This window comes from Muscardinus avellanarius (assembly GCF_963383645.1).
Source record: "Muscardinus avellanarius genome assembly, chromosome: 8".
In the NCBI taxonomy this organism is placed as follows: Eukaryota; Metazoa; Chordata; class Mammalia; order Rodentia; family Gliridae; genus Muscardinus; species Muscardinus avellanarius.
In genome coordinates this window covers 106,865,270-106,883,077 of record NC_137794.1, presented here as the reverse complement: position 1 = coordinate 106,883,077, position 17,808 = coordinate 106,865,270, and the positions used below count along the sequence as shown (strand labels likewise).

Sequence of the window (17,808 nt, the reverse complement as noted above, 5' to 3'; positions counted from 1 at the left end):
TGGCTTCAAAAGAAGGCAGCAAGGACTCTTCCTGCAAGTGCTGGGAAATTGTATTAAGTGTGCTTTAGAGACCTTTTTTTTCCAGCATCCTCATTTCTAAGCTCTTTATACATATTAACATATTTAATCCTCACAACAATCCTGTGAGGTAGTTATTCTTATGATCACCACTTAACAGATGAAAATATTGAGATACAGAGAAGAAAGCTTTTCTTAAATAAAATGCTCATCAAATTAATGAGTTTCAGTGCAACCATTAAAAAGAATAAGCTCATGGTGTGCTTTGATGCTGTAAGGTTCCATAGTGTATTGTTAAGTGAAAAAACGTGTACATTTACATATTGTACAAATACGTATCTATGCATAGGTATACGTAAGCATATGTTGCTGTTGTTTGCTTTGCTTCAGTCACCAGGGAACTGTGACCAAATACATGGATCTTAGCCTACCTTTCAACTCAGAATGTCCCTGGATGGAGGGTACTGTATGGATTCATAAATGAATGCTTCTGATGGGTGCTATTGGTTAAAATGGCCTGTGCTCATGCCGTTGAACTAAGCAGGGAAATGGCATTCTAATTATTAACTCGTATTGTTATAAAATACAATAATCTTAAAATTCTCAAGGCACCTTTACATCTTTAAAAAGGATCAAACACAACTGATACCCATGTATAAGGAAAATCCGTGTGAGCAGGAGCAGGAGCTTGTGGCCCTTGCTAACACAAGGTATCCATGCAATCTCTCCTGACACCAGAGGCCAGAAAACTGGGGTTCAGAATTTTAATTGTTAATCTCTGATTTAGACCACTGAACTGCAATGCCCTTTAAGGCTAAACTAATTTTAAATTCAATTCACTTGAAGAAGTTCATTGGTGACCTTTGAGAAATCAATTGCATAGTATCCCTGGAAAAAAAAAAAAATGTGATCTCACTTCCCTATAAATTGACAACCTAAAAAGACACACACTATTCCTACCAAATATATTGAGAAAACACTTTCATGTTTAATGTTCAATGACAGCCTCTTATGTCCTGATGAGAAACTTTTAATCCCCATTTTTAAAAAGAGAGACCAAAAGATTATATACTGAAGGGCTAGTGCTTTCTTTGCTGAAATATTTGACAACTTCTTTCAGCCCCTCTTTGGTTTTACTCACTCATTTTGAACTACTTGAATAAACACAAAAGTCTTTTTTGTTTGTTTGTTTGTTTGCAGGTCTGGGGATGGAACCCAGGGGCATTCAACCTCCAAGCTATACACCCTTCCCTATCTTTTATTCATTTTTATTTGAAACAGGGTCTCACTAAGTTGCAGAGGGACTAAGTAGCTGAGACTGTCCACGAACTGCGATCCTCCAGTCTCAGCCTCCAGAGTGCTGGGATTACAAGCATGGGCCACTGTGCCCAGCCACAAGTCATTTTTTTATTACAATCTTTGTTTAACGGCAGAAAAAAATTTTAAGGTGAAAGTAGCTTGTCTATTAGCAAAACCTTACACATAATCACAAAAATCAAATTTTCAGAATGTGGACATTAGAATCAAAGTACCTGTGGCTGTCATAATTGATCAATGGCAACTTAATTCAAGCCTTAATTCAACTATGTGTTCTTTCCATCGGGTCCAGGACCCCTGAACAACCAGATTCAAAATCCTGTGGCTGAATCTGGTTTCCATTATATTTCTTGTCAATACCAACAGACCTCCCTAGCTGACATAGGATTTCCCCCTCTAGAAATCACCCCAAGCTGACCTAGTCCCATGGAAGCCCAAAGTAGATTCCAGGCATTTAGCTAAAGAGACAGCAGCCGTCTTTCAAATAGCTCTGTGATTATATGCAACCACCAGTTTCTCATTTAAGTGGCATTTACTAAATTCATAATTCCATGAATAAATTCAACAAATGAGTACAATGTTTAGACAAAAAAAGAAGAAATGTGAGATGACCTTTATTGGCAAAATCAATATAAACTTGGGGGAAAACAAATAACTGGTCCAGAAGGTAATGGCAAAGGGGTTAAGATGTCCCACATTTTATTTCTTTTCAAGAAGTATTTGTCCATTAACTTCAGACTCTGTAAACAACCACTCCAGCCCCACCTCCTATCTGCCTAGCCAGCAGAGCTAAACATTGCTTCTCAGAACAGCCTTTTATAAATAAGTTATGGACAATATATTGCCAGCTTCTACCACCTAATAACATCATGTATTTTTTATGGATTGTTGGGATTTGCAAGTTGGAGGCATATCCATTGAGATGGATAATGGTTGTGCTCTTTTATTTTATACACTTAGCTTTCTTATTGAGAACTGCATTAATCTTGTGCTTTATAATGGTGTGTGCCAAAGAAGTGTCTATTCCTCTCTGTCTGCTAAAAAAAAAAAAAAAGCCTTGTTTTGGCTTATAATGCACTTACTTCTTCTTCTGCTTATCTCCTACTTAGACATTTTTATTAGTATAATTGTTTTTGGAAACATAAACCAAACTCTAGAATCTAAGAAAAAGAAGTTCTTACCGTGCAGATTTATGATCCAATATAAAAAATTCTTGTACTTTGAAATTCAACCTTCAAATTCAAGAAGGATTTGGTGTCAGACTTTTTAAAAATCATTTTCTAGAAGAGATCTAATACAAATGCCTGGAGACACTCAGGTTCCTATGAATGGAGTTAAATTTCAGATTAATATGCATGGATATCAAGCAGTATTAGGTGATTTAACCATCATTAGCTCCAAATTGTTATACAGATTAAATAGCTTTTTTATTCTAAATGCAAACACAATAGCAAAACACAGAACTATTATTTAATTGTTTTAGATTGACTGTAATTTTGAATATTTCGAATATGACAGTTTTTCTCTTTAACCCTCTGCAATAAGTGATGCTGCCAATATGAGAACAAGAGCCAGCCAGTTGTGGACACACAGAGAAGAGATCAAGCAGATTCTGTTTTGTTGTTGTTGTTGTTGTTGTTGTTGTTATTTATTTGTTTTGTTTTTTGTGACTGCAAATCTACATTGACATTCTAACAATCTCCTTACTTATAGGACTTCAGAAATACGAGAGACCTTAAAAAAAATCTAGTCTGGCATGTTTATTTTACATCAGACCATCTGAGGGAGTAGATGGAGTAACCCATGCTATTTAGAGAAAAAAATTAAGTATGTTGGGCTTCTGTCTTCTACTACAGTGTTCTTTCTAACAGACCATATCTTATCTGTATGACCCTAAAATTGCAGTACTTGGACAATAGCCCCACCCATCATCTGTAGGGGACAATTCTAAAATCCCCTTGTTGATACCAGGAACTGCAGGAGGTACCAGACCCTGTATACACTCTTTTTTTCCTATGTGCCCCATAGTGTGACCACATAGTACCAGTACTAATCTGCCCTTTTTGTGTTTTAGGGTCCATCGACTCCTTTGCATCACTGCTTTTGTGCTTTGGGGTCATTGTTAAGTGAAATAAGGGATCCCCAGACACAAGCAGTATGATACCTCAACCTAGTTAAAATGGTAAGCAAGAAAGTTTCCAGGTAACTAAGAGATAGCATGTACAGTGCAAATATGCTTGATAGAACCATGATTCACAGTATGGGTGGGACAGAGTGGGACACCATGAGATTTCATTATGCTACTCAGAGTAGCGTGCCATTTAATATTTATGAATTTTTATTTCTGGAATTTTCCATGTAATGTTTTTGGAATTTGACTGATCACAGTTAACTGAAACTTTAACAAGCTAAGCCAAGAAAACAGAGGTACTGCAATATGAGAAATTATTTGACATCCTTGAATGACAATTCAAAAGATCCCGTGATAACACTAAGGGAATCTAATGTTAATATTTTTAAACGAATCCGGTTAAAACCCAAGCTATCTTGTCCTTAAAGTATAATACTGACCAGTTTATTTTTCTCATTTTGGTTGCATCACTTTTACTGATGGTTAATGGAATTTATTTTTACAGTTTCTCTCACCTGCAATTTTATTTTCAAAAGTGTGATTTTCTGACCTTTTTCTGCTGCTTCCACTTAGGGTCCAATTATTCTGAATACTTTGCTAAAATTGATTTAGGACTAGTCTGTCTTCAGCTATGCAAATAACTTCGTGAGATTTGAATGCTCTTGTTCCAATAGTCTTAATCAATTGCTTTCAGTTTCTCATGTAAATGAACTTACAGATATCTAAATGCCAACTCACAGCAGAAAGGAAAACCGGATAAATCCTTAATGAATTCAACCCTTATTAGCAGTCTATGGTTCCAATGAGCACTCTTCTTGTAATTTAGAGCAGCGATGTAATTATTCCATTTCCCATAAATGGCCACTGTAATGACACCAAGTTTGTAGTTTGTCACACGGGTGGCAGCACAAGTACATATGTCATTGTTCATTTTTAATAAGTCAGATACATTAATGGGCATTCTCTGACAATAACAATATGGAATATATTTATAAATGTGTAGGAACATTTACTTAATGGCACACATTAAAACATTAAATAAGAAGTAAATATGGCAGATGATGAAATATAGCATACAAAGAAACTAAAATATTCTTGTACATTTTGTAATCTTTTCCTTACTGCCTCTACTATTATGTACCATGTTTTTAATGCCAGAGTGACAGATGTCAAGACAATCGTGTTATATGAAGAGAAACACTTGGATCCATGTATAAGAAATTTATTGAGTTAGAAAGACAAGGATTATAAACGGATCCGCATTTGTGCATCTGGAATATGTTTATGAAATGTTAGTATAAAATACTGAAGAATGATTTGCTTTAAGCAAACTTTTCATATTTTACTTCAAAGTCTAAGGTATTGATAATGAAGTAATTCATAGAGACAACAATAACCTTTTACCTCTGCTATATCTTGAAAGGTCACTTAGTTTTATGGACTTTTATAGGCACTTATTTCAAGTAATTGTGTACTATACTTCAGTAAAATCAGATGTAGAATGTCATAAGAGAAAAAAAGATGCTCCGGCCTAATTTTGTCCTACATCTTCTAGATTGAAGGTCAGGATGTGCTTTTCACATTAATTGAGTACACTACAGAATCATCTTCAGTGTATCTAGGATGAAAGAAGATGGTATAATAAATCTGAAGTTAGTACTCTTGGTGTTGGCCTTATTACATCATGTGTTTTTTCTATCACATTGTGCTGTGTAATTATCTGGTTTGTACCCTCCTCTAAATTATGAAGCTTTTAAAATTTTAAGTATATATTATTTCTCATCGAATTTTTTGTACTGGGACCTGAACCCAGAGTAATTCTACATCTATGCCGCACCCCCAGCATTCTTTGTTTTTCATTTTGAAACAGGGTCTCACTAAGTTGCAGAGGATCTCCCCACATGGCTGAGGCTGGCCTCAAAACTGTGATTCTCCTGTCTCACTCTCCCAAATCCTGGGATTATAGGTATGCGCCACCATGCCCAGCCCTTGTTGAATCCTCATGTTCCTCTTTGGATCAATGCTGGCATGTGCTATGCCCTTGTTGAATGAAATGAGGAGGGAGAGGAAGAAATATGGATACAGAGGGTCAAAAGAAGGCAGAAACAAATTCTCCTACATCTTCTCGATAAACTAAGATAGCCCGCCTACCTTTGTAGTCCCAGCAGTGATGGACATGTGAAGGTAACACCAATTTCTAGAGGAAAATATTCCTGCAGATATTGATGATACCAAGAAAAGGCAACCGCGCAACGTTCTGCTGCTCTGACGTTGAGAGAACATTCCTTTTAATACATTTGGAGTTCCATCCAATTAGGGAAGTCATGCATGAGAACATCCTCATCACCTATTTTAGTAATTTTGAAACATCCCGGCCATGTTTATTAAGTGTCTAGTACCGGTCTGATACTATGCTAGCCACTGAAAGAAAAGCAAAAGTTGTGCAATCATCCATTCATTCAGCACAGTGAGTATTTAGCAGTTTGCCAGATGTGCTGAATGCTTTCCCTGCCCTTGAGATAATTAAGTTATTCCTGGGAAGCCAAAGCACGCGAGTATAAAACAGAACACACTACGAGAACACTGAGACAAATAAAAGTACTTTGTAGCAAAGGTAGTGTTATCAACATTTAATAAGTGTTTACTGTGGGTCAGGCAAGGTGCTAAGCACTTTACATGCATTATTTTATGAAATGTTCACTACACTTTGTACACATTGTTATAGAAATCCCCATTTTACAGCTGAAGAAAAAAATCAGCTCCAATTTGCCTTAGTTCAGTCAGACTGCTTTAACAAAATACTCAAGACAGAGAAGCTTATAAACAATGGAAATTTATTGCTCACAGTTCCAGAGGCTGGGAAGTCTCAAATCAAGATGTGAACAGATTTGGTGTCTGGAAAGGACCTGTTTCCACATGGACATTTGTATTCTCACTCTAATTTTGCATGGGGGAAGGGACAAGGGGGCTCTCTAGGGACTCTTTTATAAGGACACTAATCCTATTCATGAGGGCTCCAGCTCTATGATCTAATCACCTTGGGGGTGAGAGTCTCGGCCTATGAACTGGAGGACACGGGCATAAATATTCAGACCATCACGTTACGAAGGCATGTAATAACTTGAACCAAGGGTCTTTATTGCTGTAAAGTTTATACGCTTAAATGCTATGCCTCGCTACTTCTGATCATCTGTCTAAAATTTTGGATGTAGATAATACCTCTTAAGAACAAGAGATTCTGTATTGGCTAAAATTATAAGAAAAATTGTATGAAAGAGCTAATACTTGAATCGCAGGTCTTGAAATGTTGCCATTCTTATATGATTTGAATAGATGGAAGAAAGAATTAATAATATCAAGGTGGAGACAGGGAACAAAAAGTGCAAAAATGTAAATGCAAATTTATGCAAAATGATAAGTTTTGTCTAGGAGCAGATAATTTAATGGAAATGAAGCTTTGGGTTGGTAATGATACTGAGACTGACAGATCTGCCTCAGATGGCAACCTAGAGCTCACACCAAACCCCTCCTCTCACGGTCCCTCTACTTCATGATACAAGTGCTGTTCCTTGAACATGTGATCAGGTTCCTCCTTTTCACCTCTACCACCCAAGCCCAAGCCTCACTAACTCTCTTCCTGGAGTTAGCACTCCAAAACTTCATTTGCTTCCTAACCTCATACAAATTACCAAGTCTCTTTAGTCATCTGGTTTTTATTAGCAAAGTGGGCATGATAATAATCCTTTCTCACTGGTGTCTGTGTATGTGTGTGTGTGTGTGTGTGTGTGTGTGTGTGTGTGTGTGTGTGTTACTTGGCATTGAACACAGGGGCTTTCTACCCCTAAGCTCTACCTCTAACCCTTTTCTCTTTTCTTTTCTTGTTTTGTTTTGTTTTGAAACAAGGTCAGATTTCACTAGATTTCTGAGAGTCTTGCTAGGTTGCTGAGACTGGTCTTGAACCTGCAATTGTCCTCTTTCAGCTCCCAAGTACTGGAATTGCAGAAGCATGCCATTGTGCCTGGCTTAGTGTGTTCGTTTAGTGAGACAGAACGTGAAGAGTACATACTTTGGTACATGGCAAATAGCAGGAATTTGTAGGAGATGAAAACGTTTTTTTTCCTCTACTCTCTTAGGGTCAATTGTTGTGGCCCTATGAATTAAACTGACATAAGATAGAACAAAGAGGGAAAGCAGGTTTAGTTCTATACATATTTGTGTTTGGGGAGCTTTTCCTATGTCTGCTATTCCCCAATTGTCTTCATCTCAAAGTAATATTTATTCCATAGTGTCATGTTTTGGGGTGTTGTAGTCAAGTCCCTTCAAACTGAATAAATGTTAGTTAACCATTTTCTCATATTGTCTCTATGATCTGTCTCCCAGACTGTCTATCTTCTAAAGTACGGCTAGAGCTATCTTTCTAAAAATGCACCTCTGATCATTTCAGTCTGCTGCTTCAAAATTTCTTAATGAGCTTTCACTGTCTGCAAGACAAAATCCAAACTTCTTCTTTGGATGGTCTCATAGACCTTTTGCCCATGAGTAAATTTATTAAATTTTTAAAGTAAGTAAGCCCCTCCTCCTACTATGGGATAGAAAGTATTCTAGGCATACAATGACAACTGCAGACTTAGCCATTTAAAATCCAGAGCTCAGGATGAAGTTTAAGCTATAAAGAGAGATCTGTGATCGCCAGCATCAGGGTAAAGCCACGAACATGGCGGAGAGCATGAAGTGTAAGGAGAGAAAGGGTCACAGTGATTTGAGATCCCAACATTTAAGATGTTGGACAAAGGAAGGAGAGCCCCTGAAGGAAAGTGAGGAGGAACAACTGGGAAACACTGAATGGGAACTAGAAGAGGGGCCACCATTAAAGTCAAGAAAAGAAGAACCAAAGGACAGAGAGATTGGTCACATGGGCAGATCCATTCTACACAGAGAAAGCCGTCCATCGATGTCGTGTCCGTGGCAGCGGTAGAAACCCAACAGCAATGCTTGCAAGGAGAACGGTAGTTGAGGAAACAAAAGCAGATATTACAGGGTTTTTTCTAAGTGCTTTTCAGTGAAGTGAGAAACGTAGATAACCCCGCTCCTGCCCCTGCGTCTCTGTGCGGTCAAAAGATAGGTTTCTTTAAAAGAAAATTTTCATTTCCTAGAAGTTTTCAGTCCTGGCTGCTCTTAGGATCAGCTTTAAGGATTAAGAATGCCCAGGCCAAATGCCAAAAATTCTAATTGACATGAGGTCTACTTGACATCTGTATTTTTTTTTAAAAAAAAAAACTTCACAAGTGATTTAAATCTTCAGCCAGATTTACAGACCCTAGCTTTTAGCTACCGGAGAAGAAGTCAAGCAGAAGCTTCTTTTGTTAGAAAAAAAATAAATGGGGATCTCTGTTGCATGTATAGAAAAAGGGGAAAAACTCTTTCCTTATGCCCTTTCTCCCCAAGAAACCCAGGGAATGAGCATCTCAAAGAGGTGGCTCAGAATTATGGCTTATGTCAAATCTTCAACAAAGAACAGTAAGATTAAAGAAGTGAAAGGACAAAATAAAGTGATTAAAGACCTTGAAGAGCGGCAAGCTGTGGACAGGTAGATACATGAGAAGATGAAAGGCTGATAAACTTTTTTTAGTGAAGTTCGTTTTATAGATTCTTCTGGTGCCATTCCAAGCTGATAATAAGATAAGGGTACTTTCAGTGATTAACCTTCATCCTTCCTCGTAGAGGACAACTGTGAAAAGGTTTTCCCACTTTTAGGCAAAGAGCGAGAAGGCAGGGAACTTGTGTTTATGTCTGCTTCGTTTTTATGACCTTCAGCTCAAAGTAATCCTTGTGCCAAAGTAGCATAACTGGTAACATATTCTGGTTCCCTTTATATAACAGGGACATTTGGTAATAATTGACATGTTTTATTTATCTATGCTCTTCCGTGCCCAGGAGTTGAGTTGATGAAAATCATTTCTTATGTTAGGATGTAGGGGGTTTGATGAGGATTGAACCCAGGAGAATTCTACCTCTGAGCTACACCCTCAGCCCCTTTTATATTTTGTTTAGAAATCTTCCTGTCTCAGCCTCCCTTCTAGTGCAACTGACTTGATGTAGATAACTGAAAACTGTCCTTACAGTAAGCCCACAGGCTAAGCATTATAATCATTCCCTGATACGGTCATAGAAACTGACATGAAAAAAGGTTAGCACTTTATCCAAGTGTCGCCAGGGGGTGATAGCAAACCCAGGACTTCTAGGAACCCAGCCGTTGACTCCAGTTGACTGAATGTCTAACTCTGCAGCTTCTCACTTGCAAATTATCAACTCCACCACAAACACACCATGGCGGGCAACACAGAATAACCAAATAATTCATCTCTGTGGTAACAGAAACAAAAGAAAAACTCCCTAAGTGAACACTTAAGAGTAAATAATAGCATAAGAACAACCCTGTTGTCATTTCCACTGGCATATGGGGCAGCACCAAGTGGCGAGTTTGCAAAGTTATCCTCACATCATCTACGTGACTATCTGTATGGTGCAGAAATTTAATTTGCGGACCCAGCATAATCCAGATAAACTGCTAGACAGATCATTAGTTTTGCTTAAACAAACCCTGAACCTGAGTGGCGCTTCTGTCCTACCTTCCTAAGTAACCCCAAACAGACTGGATACAATGACATAAGATACAGTGACATAAAGCTAAATAATGATTTAGTAGAACAATTGCCAGAAGTTTAAAAATTCCTCCTTAAATTAGCTGCATGATTAAGAGTTTCAAATTTACAGGTAAAGATGTTTGTTCATTTTTTTTATTTTAAATGATTTTATTGATGCATTTTAGTCGCATATCATAATGTAGTTCGGAAGCAAATGTTTGTAATCCCAGTACTTGGGAGAATAAGACAGGAGGATTTCTGGTTCGTGGCCAGCCTCAGCTACTTGGTGAGGCTCTCTCCACAATTTAGTGAGACCCTGTTTCAAAATAAAGAATAAAAAATAGGACTTGGAGGGGGTAGCTGCAAGGTAGAATTCCCCCTGGGTTCAATCTCGAGTACCACAAAAAAAAAAATGTAGTTCAGAATGATAGTGACATATATGCACACATCTCTTGGTAAGCTTCCCTCTCTCTCCCAACTCCCTCTCCTTCCCCATACATGATATTGAGACTGGAAATGTTTTCTTATTATTAAAGACAGGTGAGCAGAAGAGTATACCAGCTGCCCTGAATTGTAATTCATCATAATTAAAATTCTTTGGATTTTTGCATTCACGTGTGTGTACATATGCACATGTGCAGTGCATGCATGCACACACACATGCACACACACACACACAAACTTACAAACCATGCCTGTCCTCAAGTAGTAGACATAAATATTTCAGCACGTATGTGTATTTGTGCAAAACAAAAATACATGTGTCTTAACACTGAAAAACTGGTGTCAATTACAGTATGCATTTGTATGGATAGTCATTCATGTCCATTATAGGATTGAAATAAACAATGGATACTTTTTTAATTTGTAAGTGACAGGATGAAGAATACTGTGGATTTTCCTCACCAGACTGTAACAATATTAAGGTAAATCAAATTTTGCACCTCATTTATTTAACAATGTCATTTTTTCAGTTGATATAAGGATTATTAGCCTCTCAGAATACAAGGCTACATAGATTTCCTAGAACTTATTTTTGAAAATAAAAAAATAACTGTTAGCTCTTGAACACTTAATTATAATTGGCTACGCTTCTTTTCTTTTATTAAGTGATAATTTATGAAAGACTACTTCAAGATCATCTAAAATGCTGCCTTTGGAAAGACTGAAGCAGGGAATATGTAATCACAATGTAATGTAATCAGAATATTTAATTAACATGTAATCATAAGAGAAGAAAATAGTCTTGTAACATTCATACTCAAAAGTCAACAGCAAAACTCTATTTAAAAGGCTAGCTTGAAAGCCTCTGGGTTCAATCCCCAGTAACACCAAAAAAATTAATTTTAATGATGGTAACATGGCCATTTTTAAGATATTTTCTCAGTGATTTTTTAAATATCAAATAGAAAATAAAAAACCTGGCCTAGAACTTCATATCGAAGAGCCTGTAGCTTTCAAACCAATTCACCAGCCCTTTAGATTCCCCAGGTCCTAGCAGCCTTTTCATCCCAAATGCTTCTCCCTCCACACCCACTTCCATAAACTCCTTTCTACTGAGCTTTGGGTTACTAATTAGGGCTATCTTCCCAAATCAAGGCTTTGTTATTTTACTTTTCTGATCCATATTTTTTCTTTTTTAAGGATCCATAAGAACATATCAATTTGCAATCATAAAAAAATTCACCAGGAAAGCAGGGAGGACATATCATTTGTCCACCAAATAGATGATAAAACATCAAACACCAATCAAGAAGTGAATTTGGTCAAGAGTGATGAAAAGAATGTTGAGAATTACAAGAGCGAAGTGCCTTTTATGCATTCTCTTGTGCCTGGACATAAGGTAGTTTAAAATTTATTACTTTCTTAAAAGCAGTAATAAACTTGTTGTGCATAGCCCTGCGGATACACATGTTGAGAGTTTCTTTCAGGCAGGTACTTAGCATGATTGTTAGATGGTTGAGTGTACCGATGTCCAAATCAACTACACACTGCTAAATGGCTTTTGCAAGTGGTTTTAACAATTAACCCACCCTCCGGAAGGTCATAAAGTGTCCATTCCCATATTCTTGTCAACTTCATAGAGTCTACCATTTTAATTTTTCAAATCAAATGAAAAACACTTTTTTTCAGAGGTATTTTTATGATTATTAAGAAAGTTAAATTCCTTTGTATTCATGTGTTGACCAATGTCGTTACTTCTTTTCTTAGTCACCCATTTTCATTTCAATAATTTTTTTCTTGGACCATTTGTGTCTTTCTTACAAGTTTCTAGAACTGCCTCATATTGTCCTTATGTTAAGGATACTTATTCTCTATCAGTTCTATATGTCAAAACAGTTTCTCTCAGTTTTCACATTATCTTAACAACTGTCATGGTGAGATATAGATGTCCCCTGAAGAGCTCATGCATTAAAGCTCAAGATTAATATGCTTAAGTCAGGAGGCTGTAATCTCATTACTAGATGAATCCGTCAAAATGAGCAGTCACCTAGGCTGGTGGGGGAGCTTGAGAAGGTGGGTTTCTGGGGTGTAGTCTTGGGGATTGTGCTGTGTCTTTGACTCCCCATGCTTGCTTACTTTCTTATGCTTCTTGCCTCTCTGATGTGAGAAGCACAATTTACTAATTGATTATATTTTGAAAATAGAAAACCTGTTCGTTTGTGTATCTTTTTTTTAATTGGTGCATTATAGTCATACATCTTAATGGGATAAAAGATGGTGAAGACATACATGCAAACATCACCCAATTAGCCCTTACACAATTCTCGCCCCATTCCCTCTCTCTCCCTCCTTCCATTGCTTTGCTTAGCAATTGAGTTTGATATGTTTGTTTAAGTACATGATGTGCTTTAGAGAGTTTCCCTATTCCCTCTTCCCATCCCCTCAGTTAAGTCGCCTTATTTGCTCAACTATAGAATCTTCTTCATGTAGAGTTCCTCCTGTTACCCATTTCTCTCTATTTTTATATAAAAATTATCTTAAAATCTTTTGGCAATTGACTCTCTTGGGTCATGCATCTAAATGATCATTTACAGTCTCTTAATCCTAAACATCAGGCCCAGATGGGTTTCCAGATGAATTTTACAAAACTTTCAGAGAAGAACTAATCCCCATACTACACATGTTCCAGGAACTCGAAAGAGATGGAATTCTTTCAGACTCCTTCTATGAGGCCATTATCATATTAATACCAAAACCAAACAAAGATACCTAAAGAAAAGAAAATTAAAGAAAACTATCTTTAATGAACATAGATGCATAATTCTAAACAAAATACTAGCTATACACATTCAAAACCATATCAAGAGAATTGTATACCACAACCAAGTTGGTTTTATCTCAGAAAAGCAAGGTTGATTCAACATACACAAATCAGTCTATATTATTCATTACATAAATAGAACTGAGAAAAAATCACATGATCATATCAATAGATACTGAAAAGACATTTGACAAAATCCAACACCCATGTATGTTAAAAAAAAACACTTCAAAAAACTGGAATAGAAGGAATGTATCTCAACATCATTAAGGCAATATACTATAAACCCAAAGCCAAGATCATATTGAATGGGGAAAAAGTGTAAGAATTCCCTTTAAAATCAAGAACAAGACAAGGATGCTAACTATCACCCCTTCTTTTCAATATAATACTTGAGACTCTTGCTACAGCAATAAGACAAGAGAAGAACATGAAAGGAATTCAAATAGGAAAATAGGAATTAAAATTATCCTGTTTACAGATGATGTGATTCTATATCTAGAAGAGAAGACCCCCAAAACCAAAAGACTATAGGACCTGATTAACCAATTCAGCAAAGCAGCAGGATACAAAATCAACCTAAAGAAATCAGTAGCTTTTCTATTTGCCAACAATGAATCCACAAAGAAAGAAATAAAGAAAACAATTCCATTCACAATAACATTAAAACCAATAAAATACCTAGAGGTAATCCTAACCAAAGAGGTAAAAGACCTCTACAATGAAAATTATAAAACTTTAAAGAAAAATTTTGAAAAAAATACTTAGAAGATGTAAAGATCTCCATTTTCATGGATAGGCAGAATAAATATCATCAAAATGGCCACTCTGCCAATCTACAGATTCAATGCAATTTTTATCAAAATACCATTGACATTCTTCATAGATCTAGAAAAATCAGTCATGAATTTTATGTAGAGAAACAAAAGACATAGAATAGCCAAAGAAATTCTCAGCAATAAGAACCATACAGGAGGCATCACAATTCCTGACTTCAAAATATACTACAAAGCAAGAGTAGTTAAAACAGCTTGATATTGGCACAATAACAGGCACACAGACCAATGGAACAGAAGATACAGAAACAAACCCATACAAATATAGTCAACTGATCTTTGACAAAGGGGCCAAAGTCATACGCTAGAGAAAGACAGCCTTTTCAACAAATGGTGCTGGGAGAACCGGCTGTCCATTTGTAGAAAGATGAAACTAAACCCTTACCTCTCACTGTGCATCAGAATCAACTCAAGATGGATCAAAGACTTAGAAATCAGACCAGAGACTGTAAAGCTAATAGAGGAGGGCATAGGCTCAACACTCCAACACATAGGAACAGGTAGTAACTTCCTCAACAAGACCTCCAAAATGCAGGAAATTAAAACAAGAATTAACAAGTGGTATGGAATCAAACTAAAAAGTTTCTTCCCATCAAAGGAAACCATCAAGAATCTAAAGAGAAAGCCTACAGAATTGGAGAATATCTTTGCCAGCTACCACTCTGATAGAGGGGTAATATCCAGAATATACAAAGGGCTCAAAAGACTTTACACTAGCAAAACAAGCCAAATAAAGAAATGGGCAACTAAATTATATAGATAAAAAAAAGGGATACAAATGGCCAATAGGTACATGAAAAAAATATTCAACATCATTAGCAATCAGAGAGAGGCAAATCAAAACTATACTGAGATTCCATCTAACCACATCAAAGTGGCAAGCATAAAGAAATCAAATAACAACAAATGCTCATGAGGATGTGGGAAAATATAAACTCTTCTACACTGTTGGTAGAAGTGCAAACTAGTTCAGCCACTATGGAGTTCAGTGTGGAGATTCCTTAGAAAACTGGGAATGGGTCCACCATACAATCCGGCTATACCACTACTGGGTATATTTCCAAAGTGGGTGTAATCAGATAACTACAGTAACATATGTATACCCATGTTTATAGCAGCACAATTCACAATAGCCAAAATATGGAACCAACCTAGGTCTCCATCAACAGATGAATGGATAAAATGTTATGGGAAATATACACAATGGAATTGTACTCAGCAATAAAGAAGAACAAAATTATGCCATTCATAAGAAGATGGAAGGACCTGGAGAACATATTTTAAGTGAGATTAGCCAAGAAAGAGAAGGGAGTATGTTTTCTCTAATATGCTCCAGCTAGGGAGTATTAGGAACACCATAGGGACTTTAACAATGGAGGGGAAGCCAGGAAGGAAGGGTAGAGGAGGAAGAAGGCAGCTCATTAATAGAAAGCTACGCGTGACTGTGTGATGTGAATACAGCATTGCTGACCTGAACACCTAACCTTGGGAGGGAGGGAAATGGGGAAGCAGGGGTGGGGAGAACACCAAGTACTCAACATGATCCACATTATGATGTGAGACTGTAATGCACCAATAAAAAATATAAAGAAGAATTGTGACTAATAATTACTATTCTTGCATTTTCTAATTCTCTTTGAGTACATTGCACCAGTCCCTGTTTTCTTGAAGATCATGTGTTTTAGATTTTTTTCAAAATATAGTCTGGTTGATAGCATACTCTAATTCTTAAGAATATTTATATTGTTGTGTTAGTTGCTTTCTCTTTTATCTTTATCATTTTGTTCCACATGTCTGTCATTATTTCATGTTATTATTTAATGACTGTCTTTCTCCCATACCAATATGGTTATTTTAAACATATTTATTTTGAGATATCTTCTAAATCTTTCTATTATTTCCTTTTTTAGTTTTGTTTGTGGAAAATATTGGAGAAGATAATATCACAAATTCCCAGGTACCTGTCCCAGCTTGAGAAGTAATAAACTCTACCTCAATCTTTATTCATTTGCTTTCCTACCCTTCTCTGCCTATCTCTTGATTATTTTGAAATAAAAAAATCAGATATTATGTCATTTTATCTATACATATTTAAGTACATATCTCTAGAAGATAAGGACTCTTAAAATTATTGCCACATTTACATTGTCATTCTTAAAGATATAAAATTAATATAACCAGATTCACTTAGTGACCAATTTTCCTTACTATCTCATAATTTTTTATAGTCTTGTCTTTCTGTCAGGTTTTTATTAAGGTACATGTGACTGATTAATTTCTCTAAAGTCTCTTTTCAACTATAGCTTTCCTCTGGCTTTTGAGCTGTGTTTTGTTGTTTGAAGAATCTGAATAGGTCGTCCTATAGAGCATTTTTTTGTCTGAAATTTGCCAACTGTATCTTGGCATTATTTTAAATATCCTTCTGTCCCCAATATTTCCTGAAGGCTATTAGTTATATCTAGGAGCCTAATCAAATAATGATTCAATATTTTGTTTGGCAGAAATTCTGTGTAGTATTACATACCATGAAAATGTGTGTAATGTCTGGTCAATGTTCTTTTTGTGATTGTTAGCAGCCAGTGATGGTAAACTGCCTAGGTTCACTCAGGTTGGGTGAGAGTCAGAGTTGTGAGTCACAAAACAATCATTTTTTACTTTGATTTTTCTTTTGCAATAATTAGCTCAAATACAGTACTCCCCAAAAGAAAAAAAAAATCTCTTCATCAAGCATTTGATTACCCTAAGTACAGTTCAGACAGAAAGATCAGATAAAAAGTAGAAATGTTTGGTTCTTTCCCTTATCAGTTTTCAAAATAATGAGTTGGCCCTTCAACATCTTCCGAATGTGACATTTGCAGTGTTTCTTTTCTACGAATTTATACATTATTACATTTTGATAAATTATGATCTCTATTGATCCTCACAGTATCCTACTTCTGACCAGTGGGAATTTAAGTCTCCTTGACATTACAAGCTTTCTTGGCTTCCTGTTATGACCGGACATTCCAGGGTCTTATAAATTTTTTGCTCAGGAAAACCTAGACTTGGCCACTTCTTCATAGATTCATGATTTTTACTGACAAATGGCATTTACAAAACCACAAGCTAATCAAGGGATGTTCACTGCCCATTGATACTTGGTAGTTTTTTTCCTAGCCCTTTTCAGTAAAAATAGAAAGAAAATAATCTTTTAGATAAAATATGTCATGACTTTTTTACTGATACTTCTAATTTGAATTTGTAATTATAGAGTCTCTTCTCTGACTTCTTGATCTTATGTCTGTATTTTTTTCTCACATTGAAAACATCAAGAGAAACATTAATTTTCTTTATCCCTCAATATGCACAATATTCACCATAATATTACCATGAGAACTATGTTTACTTTTTATGGTTCTCAAAAATGTATCTCAAAGTGTAGGAAAAATACTTTCATAAAATGTAACTTGAAATAATTCCTCTCTGTAGAATTATTGCTTCACTAATCCTAATCATTTTGATAGTAAATACTCAATTTATTTTCTATGAACTCTTGCTTTGTACTGAAACCTTTTTATTATGGACCCTGGGGGTTACATCTGGGGGCATTCTATCTCT

General features: G+C 36.2%; 1 protein-coding gene across 1 annotated transcript in view; it reads left to right on the top strand.

Annotated features, from left to right (window-relative positions):
* Positions 1 to 8,952: 8,952 nt before the first annotated feature.
* NOX3 (NADPH oxidase 3) overlaps positions 8,953 to 17,808 on the top strand; it is a gene marked incomplete at both ends in the record, with an annotated part of 85,308 nt that continues 76,452 nt past the window's right edge. Inside the window, 2 exons of the mRNA XM_080700152.1 lie at positions 8,953 to 9,053; positions 11,755 to 11,953. Of these exons, the coding sequence (XP_080556278.1) occupies positions 8,953 to 9,053; positions 11,755 to 11,953 (300 nt within the window). The remainder of the gene's footprint in view (positions 9,054 to 11,754; positions 11,954 to 17,808) is intronic.